Below are 17,408 nucleotides of genomic sequence, written 5' to 3'. Positions count from 1 at the left end.
TTTTATTCGAATCTCTAATATAAACACAATATATTCATCAGGATGTCATTTACACAGGAGAAGTAGTGTAAATATCGTTAATTAACCGTCACCTTTACTAATAGATTCTTAGTTTCATTGCAATTATAGAGTTAAAAAGTGTTGCTTTTCTGTTAAAACGTTCACGTTAACTGCCATGTTGATTTGAGTTTTGTTATTTTAAGTTTGTGTGTATTCAAAACGAGTAGGCCTACGAATACAAAACAAGACGATTTATTCAAAAAACTTCTCAAGTACTTGGCGGGCCTCATCTGTCATTAATCTCATCGGTTCGTCCATCTGTGATATTATGTTTCTACCGATATACATGATCTTATCTCCTTTTATTAAAAATATTCTGTCTGGATGAGCATTGAAGGAAAGTCTGAATTGATTATCCATAGTATCACACACCAGACGAAGTTGTGTATTAGAGAAGGGATCACTTGTAAAAACGGAGTAATGTTGTTCATCAACTTTGATCAAGTTCCTTTGTTAAAAGAAGAAAATTAAACAAATTACTCGATTAAGTATCAGGTTTTCAGAGGTTAGGGTCAGTAGGCCTACATTGGTTCTGTTAGATTTAGCAGTCACCAGTAGAAAAAAAAAGAATTTAAAGCATTATAAATTTGACACTTTTAAAATATTCTGAACTTTAAAATACTTGTTAGAAATGTTGTCGTTTGAATAGTATTAAGAGAGAAGATGCGTGTTCAAAGAGGTCCTCATCTTTCTCAAAATATAATGTGTTACCAACCCTATTTTTATTATATTATTGGTAAAATGACAGGAGAAACCTACATAGCTGCTTGTTTTCTGTCATCCATCGTAGCATGTTGAGTGATACTACTAAGTACGGGGCCCAAGTTCCATAGTTCTTTAGGATGTGCTTCTGTTTGGTATATACACAAAAAGTCTACCTTCTCTTTATAGTCATCGAATAATCTAGAAAGACCGCCACCTAATACGATGGCCTGCATAGTAAAACAAAGTATGTTATTGTTAGTATAAGTATAAAATTAGTGATAACAATTATCATGAATTAAAAACACGTATTGGTGGATTTGTTTGCGTTGTTGTTTACAATGAAACAATATAGGCCTAATAGGAAATGACTAAATTAATTACCAGTTTAACAATCTATAGGCCTACCGGTATCAAGATAACATGTTTTTTTAAAGTAATCTAGTTGTAAAATGTGATTTTTAGTTTAATACCGTTGCTAACCTGTTAATTGACCGTCCCGATGTGAAAACTCCCTATTGTTACGAGAGGCCTTATTGTTACGAGAGGGATACAATATTTATCTGATTTTCAATTCATCATTCAATCGCTATATGTTATGATAGATGTACCATGTTTTATGGTCGCATATTTGTGACAAGTACATTTAGAATATAATAAGTATTAAGTCTTAAGAATCGAGTGAATCGAGAATCAACTTTTTGCTGTCTGCTTGTTTTGAAAACTATTAAAATGGGTTTGTCTAGACAGACTCGTGTAACTTGAAACAATTCAACTATATCGGCATCAACAAGCTCTCATAGTAACTGAAAACAACTGTTGCTCATAATATGTCAAGTTCCTATATTAGACAAAAAAAACATTACGATCTTTCAGAGTCATGTTGCCACTTGTTGTTAACGAAAAGAGGTTCTTTCATAACTATTTGATTTGATCGTTTTCGTTTATCTTTTAAGTTTATTTTGTCTACCGACCATAGGTCAAATGACTTGTTGTCGACGAAATGGTTCAAAGTATATCGATAAGAATTTCAAAAATGACAAATCTTGTTGTCATAATTCAAGTTATAACATTTAATTGTTTCATATTATTATTTATTTAAAGATGTATTGTCCCTCAAAAACATGAAAAATGAAGATTAATTAAATCAGACTTTGAATAGGTTATTTTGTAGTTTTAATAAAGTTAATAACTTCCGTATAAAAAAAAATTTTTTTCACTTAAATTCAACCAAAACTCCTTTGGCTGGCAGCCAATTTGACAATTTTTTGCTTTAAATTTTTTTTAGGTAAATACAATTTTTTTTAGATCCGATTTTTGGTCAAAGTGGATAACTATTGTGTGACATTAAAATTCCATATTCAACAAAAAAAATTGTAAACATTTATTTTTCAGGGGGACAATTTGTTAATATCTGAGGTTACTTCTAATCATGACCGCAATGATGGCATTCCTTTCTCTTATTTGCCTCTTCTTGTTTTTGTATTGTATTACTGTTTCTTATTGTTTATTATTCCTGTATTATTTGTCTTACTATTATTGTATAAATGTTATTGAATTGAAGTCTAAATTATAGTGAATATTTCCTACATATATGAAAATACGGTTTATGTGTTTATAATGTTAGCGTTTAGTTGTGAGAGATCGGATGTGAACATGTTAATATCAATTACAAATCATATTAATTATGTTTTATTGCACCATTTATTGAGTTTCGAATTCCTCTTCAAATTTCCATCCTTAATTTTTGTTAATCTGTATGTATTATATATAACCTATCTTTTAATGTATTTTTGTGTATTTTTAATCTTCTGAATTTGTAAAGTATATATTTTTTCATTTTTTCATGCAAGTTTTAAATGTATTTTTATTTTATATTACTATGGACAATAAAATAATATCAGTATCAGTATCATTTTAAGTTAAAAAACGGCTAATAACTACAATTACCTGAAACGGAGGTCAGGATGCTGAAGACGTAACAATGAGAAGAGGGCGTTCCTTGTGGAGATGGAGTATTGAAAGGGGGTATTTTTCTTGCGTTTCAACTGAGACCAATTGAACATCCGGGTAGGATGATCCAATTGTTAAAACATCTTTGCCAGGTCCACTGTGAAGCACGTAATTAAGTTCCTTTAAGACCTAAAATAAACAAATATTTTGAATACTTTCAATATGTATAATAAACTATTCTTTAACGTCTATTGGTTCAACTTACAAGTGGAAATGACATGATAAATATCACTGATGGTTTGATGAAGATAACAAAAATGATTATGACGATAATCATTTCAAACAATGACATTGTGTACGAGTGATAACAATGAAATCATTGATAAAAGATGACTACAGATGATAATGATGATGATTAATTTTCATGTTAATATGAAAATATTAGGAGGAACGAGAATGTGGAAATGTGAAATTGGTGTTGACGAAGTCGATTTGTGACGCATTATGTTCAAAACTACCTACCTGTTGATTCCCGGAAAATTTAGTGTGAATGTAAGCTAAAATACCAGGGAAACCAGGCGGTACCTTGATGTCAAATTCGTTTAATACTCGATAATCAATCTCTTTCCAAATATCCTAAAAGTCACAATAAGATAATAATAATTAGATAGTTTCATAAAATTCATTGTTAAACCTGTATAACTAAAAAGGTTTGTATGTAGAGAAAACTCTGAAACTTTTGAAATATGAATAACGCATAATCAAAATGTTTTTGTCATAATACGTCACCTTTATATTCACTATCACGTCACTTTCTTTAAAATCAAGACGTTCTTTATACGATTCCATTGTGTCAGGTGCAAGCAAAAGTTCTTTCTGTCGTTGGACAATATTGATGGCCAACTCGGCATCCCAGCCAAGGTCCTCCATATTGCTGTTATAAATTATGTAAATTAACACACGAATAACATTATTAATTACGATACCTAGGCCTCTAAAGTTCAAGAATGGAGTTAAAAGTATGTAACTATATGTAATAGCTGAATAATGATGATGAGTGGAGTGGAGTGAATCGCCCAGAACCGTCTGATGCTTCCAAAAACATTTATTTATTGATTCAAAACACCAATACAGAATCGCCATAAAATATATAATTTGCTTCACATATTATGTACATTGTAATTTTGTATCGGGTGTACACAATTTAGTTAAAACACATTGCTCATGATTTACTTGCGCATCGTTTTCTACTTTGAATGTATCTTTTCCTCTCTCTCTATACATAATTTTGATTATCAAACAAAGCGCGAGTATAGGCCAAATTATTTCATTGTTAACATATTCAATTCAAATATTCTTTATTCATCATCAATCATGAAAATATACAACAATATATGAGAACATAAAATAAAGATGAAAAGGAAACACATAAAAACTCAAAAGAGCTTGATTAATTGTGTCCCCTTACGTCCCTAACTAGCCTAAAAACTAAAACATAAATAATAAAAAAAAAAGCTAAATCCTGCAACAAGTATTATTTCAAAATTATTTGTAAAAGGATAATAAATGTTCTTTAAACAATGATTTAAATATATATATTGATTTGGTACTTTGTAGTTCGTAATTCAAGTCATTCCACAATTTAGGTCCCATGCATGACACAGTAAAACTGGTAGAAGTACGATTACGTTTTCTGAGTCTCATTTTGTCTTTAGATATTGTATTATAATAATGGTAAGAACCATTTTTAATAAAGAGCGATGAAAAACGCACGTCCTGATTAGTAGTAACATTATACCTGAAGAGCCCAATTTGGTACCTATTGATATCCGCAATTTTAAGAAGTTTAAATTTATAGAAACATTCAGTCATGGAATCATTAAACTTTGACCATGTTATAGCTCGTAATGCCCTTTTCTGGAGTTTAAATAACTCATCTAGATAACTTGGAAATGTACTACACCATATTATGTTGCAATAATTTAATACTGGTTCAATGAGTGATTTGTATATTGTCCAGAGAGCATAGGTTGGTAAAAAAGAAATATACAAAGAAATATACATAGAAATGTTGCTAAACAAACGAAATTGATTAGTACTAAGGCCAATGTTCTTCAGTCACAGACTGCAATGTAATCAATTCTACTCATATTAAATCAATAGGCCTACGACTTATTTCAAACTGGTAAAATATATTCACCAAAATCCGACGTCGTGTCCATCACCATGTTCGCGTTCGACGACATATACTAAATTTCGCGTAAGCGAGGTGTTCTTTTCCAAATACAGTACAGTTTCAAAAGGATAATATATAATACAGATATTGCCTTGCTTAAAGGTAAAATATAAAATTTGACTTCCCCGAGGGAATGATATTTTTGGAATTAATATTTTCCGAAGCGCAAGCTGAGTGAAATATATTCCCGATAAGAGCTAGATATTATTCTCAATGGGATGTTATATCTCATATTTTATCGATATAAAAGGCGATATCTGTTATATTATAATTATAAAATATAGAACACAGCTAAAAACTATTTGAAACGTGGTGATAGTGAATACATTAATGTTAATGTCTTTTTAGTTTTATAATGACATTATGTAACTTCAAATGATCAGATTCTTCTCATATGCATGTTGGTACAATATTCGATGGTTCGTATCAATAGAACGGTAACATTGTTTTATCTCTGATGTTTTAACTAGGTTATATTATATGCTACTATCCCTTACATGATTTGTAAGTTATAGGTTAGTTAAGGTTGCATTTAATTCGGTATGGTTGAAAAAGATGGTTGACTCCATTAATTACGACATGTGCATTTTAATGAAGTATTAGGCTTATTATCACTATAAATATATATGCTAGTATCTCCCTTTAAAGCTCAGGTTCAGGCATGAATTTTAAATATAATATTTGGTTAATTGTACATAAATCAAATATTTGTAACAGAAATCGAGACGAAAAAACATGAATTTCCCTTAATATAGTCAAATACAAAATTTGGCAAAATTCTACCATAAAAACCAGGAAGACTTTTTTCAGTAGTTAGGTAGTTAACCTAATGTAATAACATGTCTGGTGACTCCCTAGACGGTGAAAAAAGATGGTGGATAACGGTGGATAATTTTTGCTATAGCATGAAAATAAAAATCTGAAGTTGAAAGAAGAAATGTAATATTCAAGTTATATTACCTATATTTAGTAATCTGATAACATTTTTTACAACACCATTTATTTTTCATAGCTTTTTAAAATGCCTCTCTATTTACAAAATTTGTGTACAAAAGAATAGGGATTTTACTGTGTAATTTGAACTATCCCCCCACTGATAAGAAAGGGCTTATTTTCAACAAGCTCGTGTAAAACAAATAAAATCCCAAAAATTATGAAACATAGGGGAAACTATAGATCGATAATTATTAGAATGTCTGATCAATAGACATTTTTTGCCCGCACCTGGCCTTTAATATCAAGTGAACGAAAAACTAACCCTAACCATAATACTGTAGTTTTTATTTAGGCCTACTTAACTATTTAATTTATTTCCTGTATGAAATAATAATTACAGTTAACAACATATAATATTTAAAATAATGTTTACCCTGATACAGACAAATATATAATGTATATAAATGGGGAAAAGACTTACCTCATGGGTTATTGAGATGCAATCCAGCACTTACGGATTGTATCAACTGAACTTAAACAAGACTTTATATAGAGCAATATCCCCAGGTAAGGAATAATATGCTGGAATAGTCCATTTTATGGTTTCAGTTATTACATTTTTTTAATGCAACTTAATTTAGTCTAGTTAACAGATATAATATATAATACATGTTGTTTGATGATTAATATATCAAACATTATTTAAACATTGTTTACTATTATTAATGATTATTATGGTATATTTATTTATATTAACTTGTTTGTAAGTTCCTAATATAAAATCAAACAGCTTATGATTCGGGCAAACCCACACGAACAGGATTGAACGAAAGAGACGTCCTACTACGTTGATAATCCAGGTCTACATTATGACACGCTAGTTAACTGCTATTACAATGAGTCGCTGTTATCAAAGCAGCACAATCACCGATTCACATTAGGGACTGATAAAGACAGTCGACGTAAGGTTGCAATTATTGTAAATAAACTTGGGATGAACGTAACAAAATATGTAATACGTGATAATTTGTATTACTGACAAATTATGCCCTGCGATTAAATGATATTCTGTCGCGCGCCTGTATCTCAATTGACAACAAACATCGCTAGTTTTAAAGAAACAAGGCCATATACATTGCTGCAGTCGCGTGCGAAAATTTGAATTAGTGCTTACAGACCGACCGACCAACCGACATAGTGAGCTGTAGAGACTAAAAAACATACCAATGTAGGCCCAAACAATCTTTCTTCCTATTGTTTTATGTCCATATTTGATTGGATTTGAAATTATAGAACGAAAAATTCTAATTATGTTTTGTTACAACATCGAGAGACATATTCTTCTCACGTTGATTCACTTTGTATTTTCTAAAGTAAAACATAAAACAATTTCAATCCTCAATGTGAAGGATGTTTGTTTCTACTAAATTATAAGCTTATCATCGTGTATAAGTATAAGCCTAAATAGACTAACTATATAGTTATATAGCAAGCCGATTCGGATGTTGCTCCCAAATTATGTTTGATTGCAGGCCTAAATGAATAAATAACAAAATCAACATGAGAAGAATATTTAAATCTATTGTTTTGTTCAATTCATTAAATAGCTGTAATATAGAGGTTTCGATAGTAACATGACATATGGTACCGTTTATTTTCGATCACGGCCTTAAAGATAATTCACTTCAAAGTTTTCATGTAATGATAAACCATACATTATTAATATTATCATCATAATAATTTGCTTCTAATGAAATATTTTATTAAATAGGTCATACCAATGCCACAGACATGTTATCTCCGTAATTACGCGTACTTTGTACCATTTATTTCAGAACGAAATAACCTTTATAAGAGTTCATTGTTATATAATTAATTATGTTTTTTCAGATTTACCAAATAGGCCTACTATTCTATTCATTTCTAGGTTAAAGTACGGGGATCAGGAATAATGATAAAGTATGCCATATCAATATCGAGAGACATATTCTTCTCACGTTGATTCACTTTGTATTTTCTAAAGTAAAACATAAAACAATTTCAATCCTCAATGTGAAGGATGTTTGTTTCTACTAAATTATAAGCTTATCATCGTGTATAAGTATAAGCCTAAATAGACTAACTATATAGTTATATAGCAAGCCGATTCGGATGTTGCTCCCAAATTATGTTTGAATGCAGGCCTAAATGAATAAATAAAAAAAATCAGCGTGAGAAGAATATTTAAATCTATTGTTTTATTCTATTCATTAAATAGCTATAATGTAGAGGTTTCGATAGTAACATGACATATGGTACCGTTTATTTTCGATCACGGCCTTAAAGATAATTCACTTCAAAGTTTTCATGTAATGATAAAGCATACATTATTAATATTATCATCATAATAATTTGCTTCTAATGAAATATTTTATTAAATAGGTCATACCAATGCCACAGACATGTTATCTCCGTAGTTACGCGTACTTTGCACCATTTATTTTAGAACGAAATAACCTTTATAAGAGTTCATTGTTATATAATTAATTACTATTCTATTCATTTCTAGGTTAAAGTACGGGGATCAGGAATAATGATAAAGTATGCCATTGTAGGCCAGACAATATGAAGTATATGGCGGTACTGTCAACAAAATGCATCAGGTAGGCCTACATAAATTTCAATCAAAAAAATCTTTTCCTCCCTACAGCCTCTATATTTCCTTACATTTTAAGTCTTCAATATCATAAATTTCATACCTATCATCTAATCTTATAAAGTATAATATATTATATGTAATATAATTATATATTCAAATATTATTTCACTTTCAGTCACTAAATATCCATAATGTATACTTTTAATTTGTTTCAATCAAAGGCAGTGATTGCAATAAACAATATGTACAATTATTCAAAAAATTCTGAGTAAATATGGTAATTGAATGTATAACAGATCAAAGAGCAAACAATATATGGTTACTGAAGTAAATGCCGTACTATAAAATTGACATGGTCCCTTATTTGTAAGCGTTATCTTTTAAATTGTAAGAGCGCTCTGGCCAGCTAGAGTCTAGTTGGTAGATAGAAGTTGGAAGCTTAAATAAAAACGTACACAGAATAGCTTTATACGGTTTATGCGTTTACTATGTCTTGAATAATAATCACAGAATCTATTATAGAATATTAATGTATACATAGGCCTACTATTGCTATGAACAACAAGTGAAATGCATTGTCTGTGATTCTGTATTTAAATTTAACATAACATTATAAAACACCCTAGTAAATTTGAGTGTGTCACAAGAATTCAATACAATTAACGCACCCAAGTAGATTGTTGTATATTCAATTAGATACATCAAATATAATTTTTTATTAACAAATTCCAAACAACCATGGTAATATTTCGCTTCAGTAATAACCAGCTTCCTTCACAATTTAATATTTTCTTTTCAAATTTTGTCAATTGCATTCTTATAATAGGGTCTTCGAATTCTAAAAATATCATTTACGAAAAATATTCTATTTCACTTCACAGGACATTTTTTATTTATTATGGACATAATTTATCATACCTTTAAATCTCAAATTGTCAAATAAATTAGTATTTTTAAAGGAAAATATAAACAATTATTAATTCATAGAAGTGCATTTTTGTATTGTTTTTCTCCTTATTTCAGTCATTAGCATATTTATTGTTTGTTTTATTTGGAGGTTCATACTTAAAGCCACCATGGCTTATTGTAATTTCCACACACAATCAAATGCTTTCTTATTATTATATATATATTATATGACAAATCCAAAGGCAAATTACTGAAAAAAATGACAATGCTGTGGGTATCAGTGGCTGGATCTCAATGGAGATACAAAAAAAAAGCGAAAAGCTAAATCAAAACGATAAAGTAAACAGCCAGAAAAGTATATATATATATATATATATATATATATATATGTGTGCACTCTTTGTGTTCATAATCAGTGTACCATGTCCCGCATACCTGGCTCAGCCTATATATTGTGCCAGTTCTGCGGTACATTTCATTTCGAAACCTGAGCTGCACTGACGAGATCTAATAAGATTGAAACAGTACTGTCTGCAGATTGGATATATATATATATATTTGGAATTTATTTCTATGCCTGTTGTGTTTATATTATATCACATAAACAGTTTTGCCTTACAACTTTATTATACCTTTTTGTATTCACTTGTGACTATCATTCAGAGCCAAGCACCTGAAGATTGAGTTCATTCTCATGAAACAGCCTGTAGTGCAATAAAATGTTTAGTTGGTAATTTACTAGCATCTTTATCATTTATTTATATATATATATATTATATATTATTATAGTGTAGTATGTTGTGTGAAATAAAACTGAAACTGAATATACAATCCAATGAATACACCTGAGTAGATTCTTGTTATTTGATTGAATAATTGAACAGTCACATAATATTCAATACTAAACCAATGAACCCTTACGTCATCAAGATATCATTACATGCAAGTGCAATTTTGTTATAGCATGTTCATTCTTGTTACAATTAGCATTTAAGTATTGTTTAGTCTATGGTACAACACAAGGCTGTTGAGGTTCAATCAACCTGTTGTGTGTGGCGTCTATAATTGTTTTAATCTGCGTCCAACATTGGAGTGCTGCCGTTGTTAATGGTTCAGGCCTTGGCCTGGCCTCTCATTTCAGCAGCAAATAATTGTATAAAAGTAGCTTTGTTATAAAAAAACAAATTCTGAATGTTTTTATTTGTGCAATTCAAAAATAATTTTGTTTGGTGAAAGATGAAACACCATGCAAATATTTGTACAATTGCACTCATAAAAATTCATGATTTTTATGATATACAGTATTACACAATGATAGCAATTTATATATATATATATATACTGTATATAGTAATTCTATTATCTACTGATCCATTACCACTACCACTGTTCCTATTCTTCTTGATTTTATCATCTGATAAACAGAAGGTGCTTCATCCAAAGAAATTTTTCCTGATATAGAAGGCCTAAATGATAAAATAAACATATTTAATTACACCTATTTTATATATACAATTCAAAATAGATAGTAAAAATAATAAATGTTTATAAAATGATATTTATTCTGTTTTTAAATTTTTTTTTTCATTCAAAAATACGTCCAACATCACTACTTTTATTAATCATGGAGCTTTGTTGCTCTATTTTTAAATTCAGTTATAAAGATAAGATGCACTGTCACTGATAATAAAACATACTAACAAATATTGTTTTCAATTTGTTTTATTGATTTACAAATTGGATGCCAGCTGTTGTAATTAGTGGATGATAACATTTTTTTTGAATAAGCTAAAACAAAGTAATTACAGGTATTTAGAACTCGGTATTAGTACGCTGTTTTACTTATTAAAAAAATAAATTGTATCTTCCATAAAACTTTGAAGCTAAATGAAATTCTCTGAAACAAATTTTGAAGATCTCAAATTGATAAATAGGTTTTACTTTGATATTGTTATATTCATTTTAATTTAATAATATCCAAACAACATACTTCTTTTGTTATTTAGAATAAAATAATTTCAAGAAATAAAAGATACCTTACAAATACTTACTTTATAACACCACTTGCAAGCTTGTTCAATACATCCCTCATAATATCTTTAAGAAACATTTTAAGGACAGTAAATAAAAACTTTTTTATAAAAGAAAGTACAAGGCAACTTGAACAACTTGAAGGGATTAAATAAGATTAGACTAGATAAAAGAAAGAATAACAAATGACACATTATTCATATAGTACAGAGTGCAGTGATGGTATTATGTAGTCCATGGGCTAGGTGGGGTCAGAGCCATATATAGAGAGAGTTACGGCATTGCGTTCACGAATTTTAGAAAGTCACGTGGTGTGCACGCCGGCCATATTTGTGTCCAACTATGCCTATGTAGCGTATGGAGTCGAGTCATTTGCTTAAAAAATGTATAACATTCACAAGGCTTTAAATATTGAATTTAATATCAAAACAATCAATTTTTTTAAAGGTTTTTGTTAAGATAATAACGAAATCATAAAGTTACTGCGAACATGATTTTAAACAATAAAATGTAAAAACAATGCATTACTATAGAGAATCGCTGTACAAACTAAACGCGCACGCGTAGAGCGTGCATGGAGCGCACAAATCCATTTATTGGAAAGAGTTGTTGTTTAAAATCATGTTCGCAGTAACTTTATAACTTCGTTATTATTCTTTCTTTATTGTTCTATTGAAAAACCTTCAAACAAATTGATTGTTTGATATTAAATTCGATAGTTAAGGCCTTTTGATGTTATACATTTTCAAAACAAAAGACTCAACTCCATACGCTACATAGGCATAGTTGGACACAAACACGGCTTCTAATCCATTCAATGTCGAAACTCTCTCTATATATGGCTCTGGGTGGGGTCCCTCTGCAGCTGCCTCCCTCACAAAAAAAATAAATCCACCCCTCCCCCCCCCCCCCCACCATTTTGAGAGTTTTTACCACACAGGGACATAGTATAATGTAATGTATGTATAATATATTATGGCATTATATTAATAAAAATTGACGCTATATAATCTATATACAAAATTGAACAAATAATGTGTAAAATTTATCAAAATTTGATAATGATTACCGAAATAATGTTAAAAATGTTCAAAATAGATCAAAATAGTGTCCGATTATTGATGGTAGATTCTCCTGCCTCTGATTAAAGCATGAATGAGCGTTGTTTGGTGGCAGGTGTCACACAAAAGAACTCTTAGGAGAGTTGAAACATCTAGTTCACAGCGCTTTAGGCAGTTGTCAATGTAAAAAGGGCATTTAAATATGAACCTATTTTTCCCTATGATCGTACAGTTTTAAAGGATACGTAGGTATCTTCCTTGTTGATTTGATGATAAAGTCCACGCCGAAGGGAACAAATAACTAACAGAGCCATTCTTTAAAAATAGTAACTGTGAATTTGGTGGATCGATCTGAAATAATAGAGGTATTAACTTAAATCAATACTTTAAAAAAAAAAATAATTATTAAGGCTTATTAGCACTGGACTTGGCAAATGGTGCTCTACAAATTAAAAATATACATCAAAATTCATCAAGAGCACTTGTACAAAAGAAAAACAATGGGACTCACCAGACGCAGAAAAGGAAGAAGTGCATTGGGGGAAACATATTTTTTACTTTAAAAACTAAGATCTTGTAGTAGTATTCATAATTTATGCTTTATCATTAGAGATTTTTTCTATATCCCAAACAATAGGGAGAAACTGCAGCAAAGCGGGAGATGGGATAATGGCAAACAAAGAAACTAATCATAAAAATAGAAACTGGTGCTTATCAAATAGAAGTTTTATGTTTACTTACTTGGAGATCCCTTTGTGATGTAACCCATCTTCCACAAACTGCTAATGATGATATAAGTTCATGTTTAGTTGGAAGATTGAGTTTTTGTGCCACATCATCATCTTGATCTGGAAACATGTTAACTAAGACACAAATGTTAAGTTATTGAGAACAACAATAAATCAGCTTCACGAAGAAATGAAGTACTATATACATTTACAAGAGTGAAAACAAAAATGTAAGTGTTGAACTTAACATAATGTTTGTAATTGGTCAAATGTCTGCTTTTTGTAAAATGTTTATACCTGCATAACTAAATAAATTGTTTGCAAGTAATGGCCTGGCGGCGTATTAAATTGTAAATGTTTTACTGTGTTTAGTGGTATATTATTGATAGGCCTATAAAACATTTAAAACAATATTTCGTTACTAAGTGGATAAATAATATCTTTAAAAATTGTTCTTCCCATCCTCTTCCCATCCCTCAACACTAATGTTATTATACAAAACACAAATTGGGTTTGTTTAAAGTTCGAATACAAAATTTGGACTCATTTTTAAGACAAGTTTCTCCTTTGGAAGTAGGCCTAATTCCCAAGGTGCTAATTTTAGTTGACTACATTAATCATCGTGTCTATTTATTCATTTCTGAAAACGACAATGTATTTATAGAGTCCTGCGGTACGTACATTTGAAATTGCCAGTTTTTTTACGCTGAAATGACTGTGTATTCGAGAACCATCTGTGGACATGACCTAGATGGTACGCGAGCGAAACGAGCATACCATCTAGTAATAAATATTGTTGCAAAGATATTTTACAATAATGCAATAGAAATTTTTAAAACAGTGGTACCATTTAATTTATTTTCTGAACTTAATAAATGTTTAAAATCTTTTATGGATATACTAGATATTTGGTTTGTGTGTTTTGAATAAGGGTAGGTATAACAAGGTAAGATAATTTACATTAAAATTAACATACTGTACCTCCACTATCAACAATAATATCCATGCCTAGTCCACCTGTTTCCTCTAAACACACACTGCGTATTGTGTTAGTTTTTCCATTGCTAACATCCACAATAGAAGCTGCAAAAAACATCATCAACTTTTACAACTTTAAACAAATATTTCAACATTGGAGGATGGAATCGACAAATAAATTGAATGCAATTTTACTTTAGAACAGTAAATGTTTGAGCTATAAGATAAAACAAAGATTTTTTGCCATTTTCGAGTGTCTGGTTAAAAATGTGGCACCCATATTTTTAACCATACATCCAAAGAACATTTGTATACTATAGTTTTATAATGTTATTATTAAAAGGCTAGTAAAAGTTCAATAGGAGACAAAATGTCAATATAATGCATAAACAATAATAGTTCAAAGATTTAAAGTATCCACAAAGAAAAACATCATACTTAGTGGAGGTTTAAATGTTTCCAAAAAAAGCTTCTCTTCTTGCGAGTTGACCGTAGCAATGACCTTTGCACCCCAATTCTGTGCCAGTTGTATTAAAGTTGATCCATTTGGCTATAAAATAGAGCATATCATGTAGGTAATAATAAAAAGATAATGAATGTTTATAAGTTGAAAGATTGACTTCATATTAACGAGGTGGGACAGACAGAAATTAACAAAAAAGTCTGAACTTTTCCTTTCAGTTTAAAAGACAACATTTTTATGTTTTGTTATTTTTTGTATATAATTACTTTGAACATGGAAAACAGGAACAGTGAGTTTAATTTTGACTAATAATGACACATAAACAGTCAAATACTGTAGAGTAAAAATGTAAATCTTTAGGAAATGTAATAATGTTTCTTACTGTTGCCCCATCAATGACTAGTAGAGTTTCTCCAGCACACATCCTTGCTTGTATCTGCAATGCAGTGTAAGCTCTCACACCTTCATACAGGCAAGCCACTGCCTCATCAAATTCTACTCTTTTTGGTTTCATAACTAAAATAATATGAAAATAATGTTTTGGTGATTTTTTAATTGAGCAGTCTTTTGACCATGATGATCTGTACCACTTTCCTCCACTGAGGCGTTACAATACTTGATTTTATCAAAAAACTGAAAACTCTACCAAAAACTAGACTAAAAGGTCTAAAAATTATTTTTACCATAAAAACACATTTGGAATATGAGAATTTCTGGAAAACACAGAAGTATAAGTTAAATTTACAATATTTAATTGCATTAAATTATAAGTTGGATATCCTGTATATATCTATACTAAAACTAAATAATAGATATAGTTAGATAGATAGTATAGATACTAAAGAAAAATAAAAACATAATTCTTACTGAGGTCAAATTCATTAACGGTACACAATTCAGCACAGCCAGAGAACTGGGAGTCAAGAGGTAAAAGAGCCACTACTTCATCACCAGGTTTGAAAGATGTGACACAGTTTCCAACATCTTTTACGATACCAGCAATTGCACGCCCAATTGCAATATCAGATGATGCTAAATTAAGTTCCTGTATTGTCTGAAAAACAGTATTCCTTCCTTTTATTGTATACAGTTGATATTTGTGTCATATTATTCTTGGTATTTTTATATAAGATGATAAAACTTTTATTGCAACTTTGGCAAATTCATCCTTGAAGTCCATCCTCCTCTTCATAATAAATATAATCTGTAATTTTTTTTTACCTTCATATAAATACAATTTCAAATTGATTACATTTTCACATTCAATGAATAACCTGGTTGGTTGACAATGCCATACAAACCTGAACATCAGTTGTAGATAGAGCACATGCTTTAATCTTCACTAAAACAGAGCTTTCATCTCCCACTTCAGATAAAACAATTTCTGGCTGAAATATTAAAGATTGAACAATTTATTATGTGTAGTCTAGAATACTGTATGTTTGTAGAGATCCTGTATGTGGATAGAAAGATTGATCCAATGTGTGTGGGTTTTTTTAAAGAAAGGCCTTATTATATAGGCCAAAAAATGGATTTTAAGAGCCTGAACCTCTAAATAAATTTCAGGGAGGGCGGATTTTTTTCATTATTTATTTATTTTTAAAAATTTACTATGTAAAGTCATTGACATTGATTTTCGCTACCATTTTTTAAAAACTGACTTTAAAACATGAACAAATGAATCACTACAACATACAATTTCAAGAAAACCATTTTATTAATGCAATAAACAATTATTTCTGTACGCTTAGGATAATATCGAATATTATGATTTTATTAAAAATTTTTTTTGTTACGTCATTTGAAACAAGTTTTGTTAAAAACAACAGCGGCTCAAAAAATCAAAAGGAGACGCTCAAGTTAACACGTATATATTAGGCCTAGGCCTATATGATAATATGGCCTTATTAATTATTATACAAAGTTGTTATTATAACCCTGATACTAATTAATAACTAAGCTAGGCCTATATATAGGCCTACCCTAGGCTAGTAGTAAATCTAAGGGAATGATGCGTGAGTAGAGGTACTGTAAGGCTGGGCTAGAAAGTAAAGTTCAGTCAGTGAGTCAGGCATACTCACACACAAATTAAGGCGCTTAATTTACTTTTCTTACTTACATTTTCTTTCATTATGGCTATTCTGGAATCTGAAGCTTCCATGTCTTTCCTCAAATATAGAGATTTCATTCTGATAACACTTAGATCTGGTATCTAAACAGCAAAAAGATGAAAAAAATAAACTACACACAGTATTACTCACTACGAGCTATATTGTGTAGTCGTTTTTTGATAACTGAGAACTATCAGTGTGTATCATCCTCGTACATAACTGTTTCTTAGTTGTAATAAAGATCATATTATTATAAAATCTAGCATGTTTTATAGTATATAAATTTAGAGGTACCAATACTAATATTTTTATTTTCAAAAAAATTCGATAAGTATTTTAATAACACTAAAACAACATTCTTAATATAACAAATGATATGTAGTACTACTAAATCAATGTCTAATGCATAAAGGACTATGTACAGTATTATGATCAGTGTAGTTACAATTTGATAACTGAGCACGCATCTTTTAATATCTACCTCATCAATAATCAGCATTGATATCATATATCAGATTGTTGGATATGATCAGTGTAGTTACAATTTGATAACTGAGCACGCATCTTTTAATATCTACCTCATCAATAATTAGCATTGATAT

General features: G+C 30.0%; 3 protein-coding genes across 3 annotated transcripts; all 3 read right to left on the bottom strand.

Annotated features, from left to right (window-relative positions):
- Nucleotides 1-252: 252 nt before the first annotated feature.
- LOC140055440 (thyroxine 5'-deiodinase-like) lies at nucleotides 253-998 on the bottom strand. The gene is made up of 2 exons (XM_072100779.1): nucleotides 820-998; nucleotides 253-508 (listed from the first exon to the last, which is right to left on the bottom strand). Exons 1-2 carry the CDS (start codon nucleotides 996-998, stop codon nucleotides 253-255), a joined length of 435 nt encoding a protein of 144 aa, XP_071956880.1.
- On the bottom strand, nucleotides 844-6,448 carry LOC140055089 (uncharacterized). Its single transcript, XM_072100298.1, has 5 exons — nucleotides 6,369-6,448; nucleotides 3,505-3,649; nucleotides 3,238-3,351; nucleotides 2,713-2,904; nucleotides 844-992 (listed from the first exon to the last, which is right to left on the bottom strand). The coding sequence occupies exons 1-4, from the start codon at nucleotides 6,371-6,373 to the stop codon at nucleotides 2,725-2,727; spliced, it is 444 nt and encodes a 147-aa protein (XP_071956399.1). The 5' UTR covers nucleotides 6,374-6,448; the 3' UTR covers nucleotides 844-992; nucleotides 2,713-2,724.
- Nucleotides 6,449-6,936: 488 nt separating this feature from the next.
- Nucleotides 6,937-16,953, bottom strand: LOC140054853 (quinone oxidoreductase-like protein 1). The gene is made up of 10 exons (XM_072099947.1): nucleotides 16,815-16,953; nucleotides 15,997-16,083; nucleotides 15,563-15,749; nucleotides 15,078-15,211; nucleotides 14,671-14,782; nucleotides 14,236-14,337; nucleotides 13,268-13,389; nucleotides 12,772-12,877; nucleotides 11,486-11,531; nucleotides 6,937-10,900 (listed from the first exon to the last, which is right to left on the bottom strand). Exons 1-10 carry the CDS (start codon nucleotides 16,881-16,883, stop codon nucleotides 10,798-10,800), a joined length of 1,068 nt encoding a protein of 355 aa, XP_071956048.1. The 5' UTR covers nucleotides 16,884-16,953; the 3' UTR covers nucleotides 6,937-10,797.
- Between the last annotated feature and the right edge of the window lie 455 nt (nucleotides 16,954-17,408).

The sequence above is a fragment of the Antedon mediterranea genome, chromosome 7 (assembly GCF_964355755.1).
Source record: "Antedon mediterranea chromosome 7, ecAntMedi1.1, whole genome shotgun sequence".
Lineage (NCBI taxonomy): Eukaryota > Metazoa > Echinodermata > Crinoidea > Comatulida > Antedonidae > Antedon > Antedon mediterranea.
Note: the sequence above shows the minus strand (reverse complement) of the source record. Positions and strands in the feature narration are given on the sequence as shown.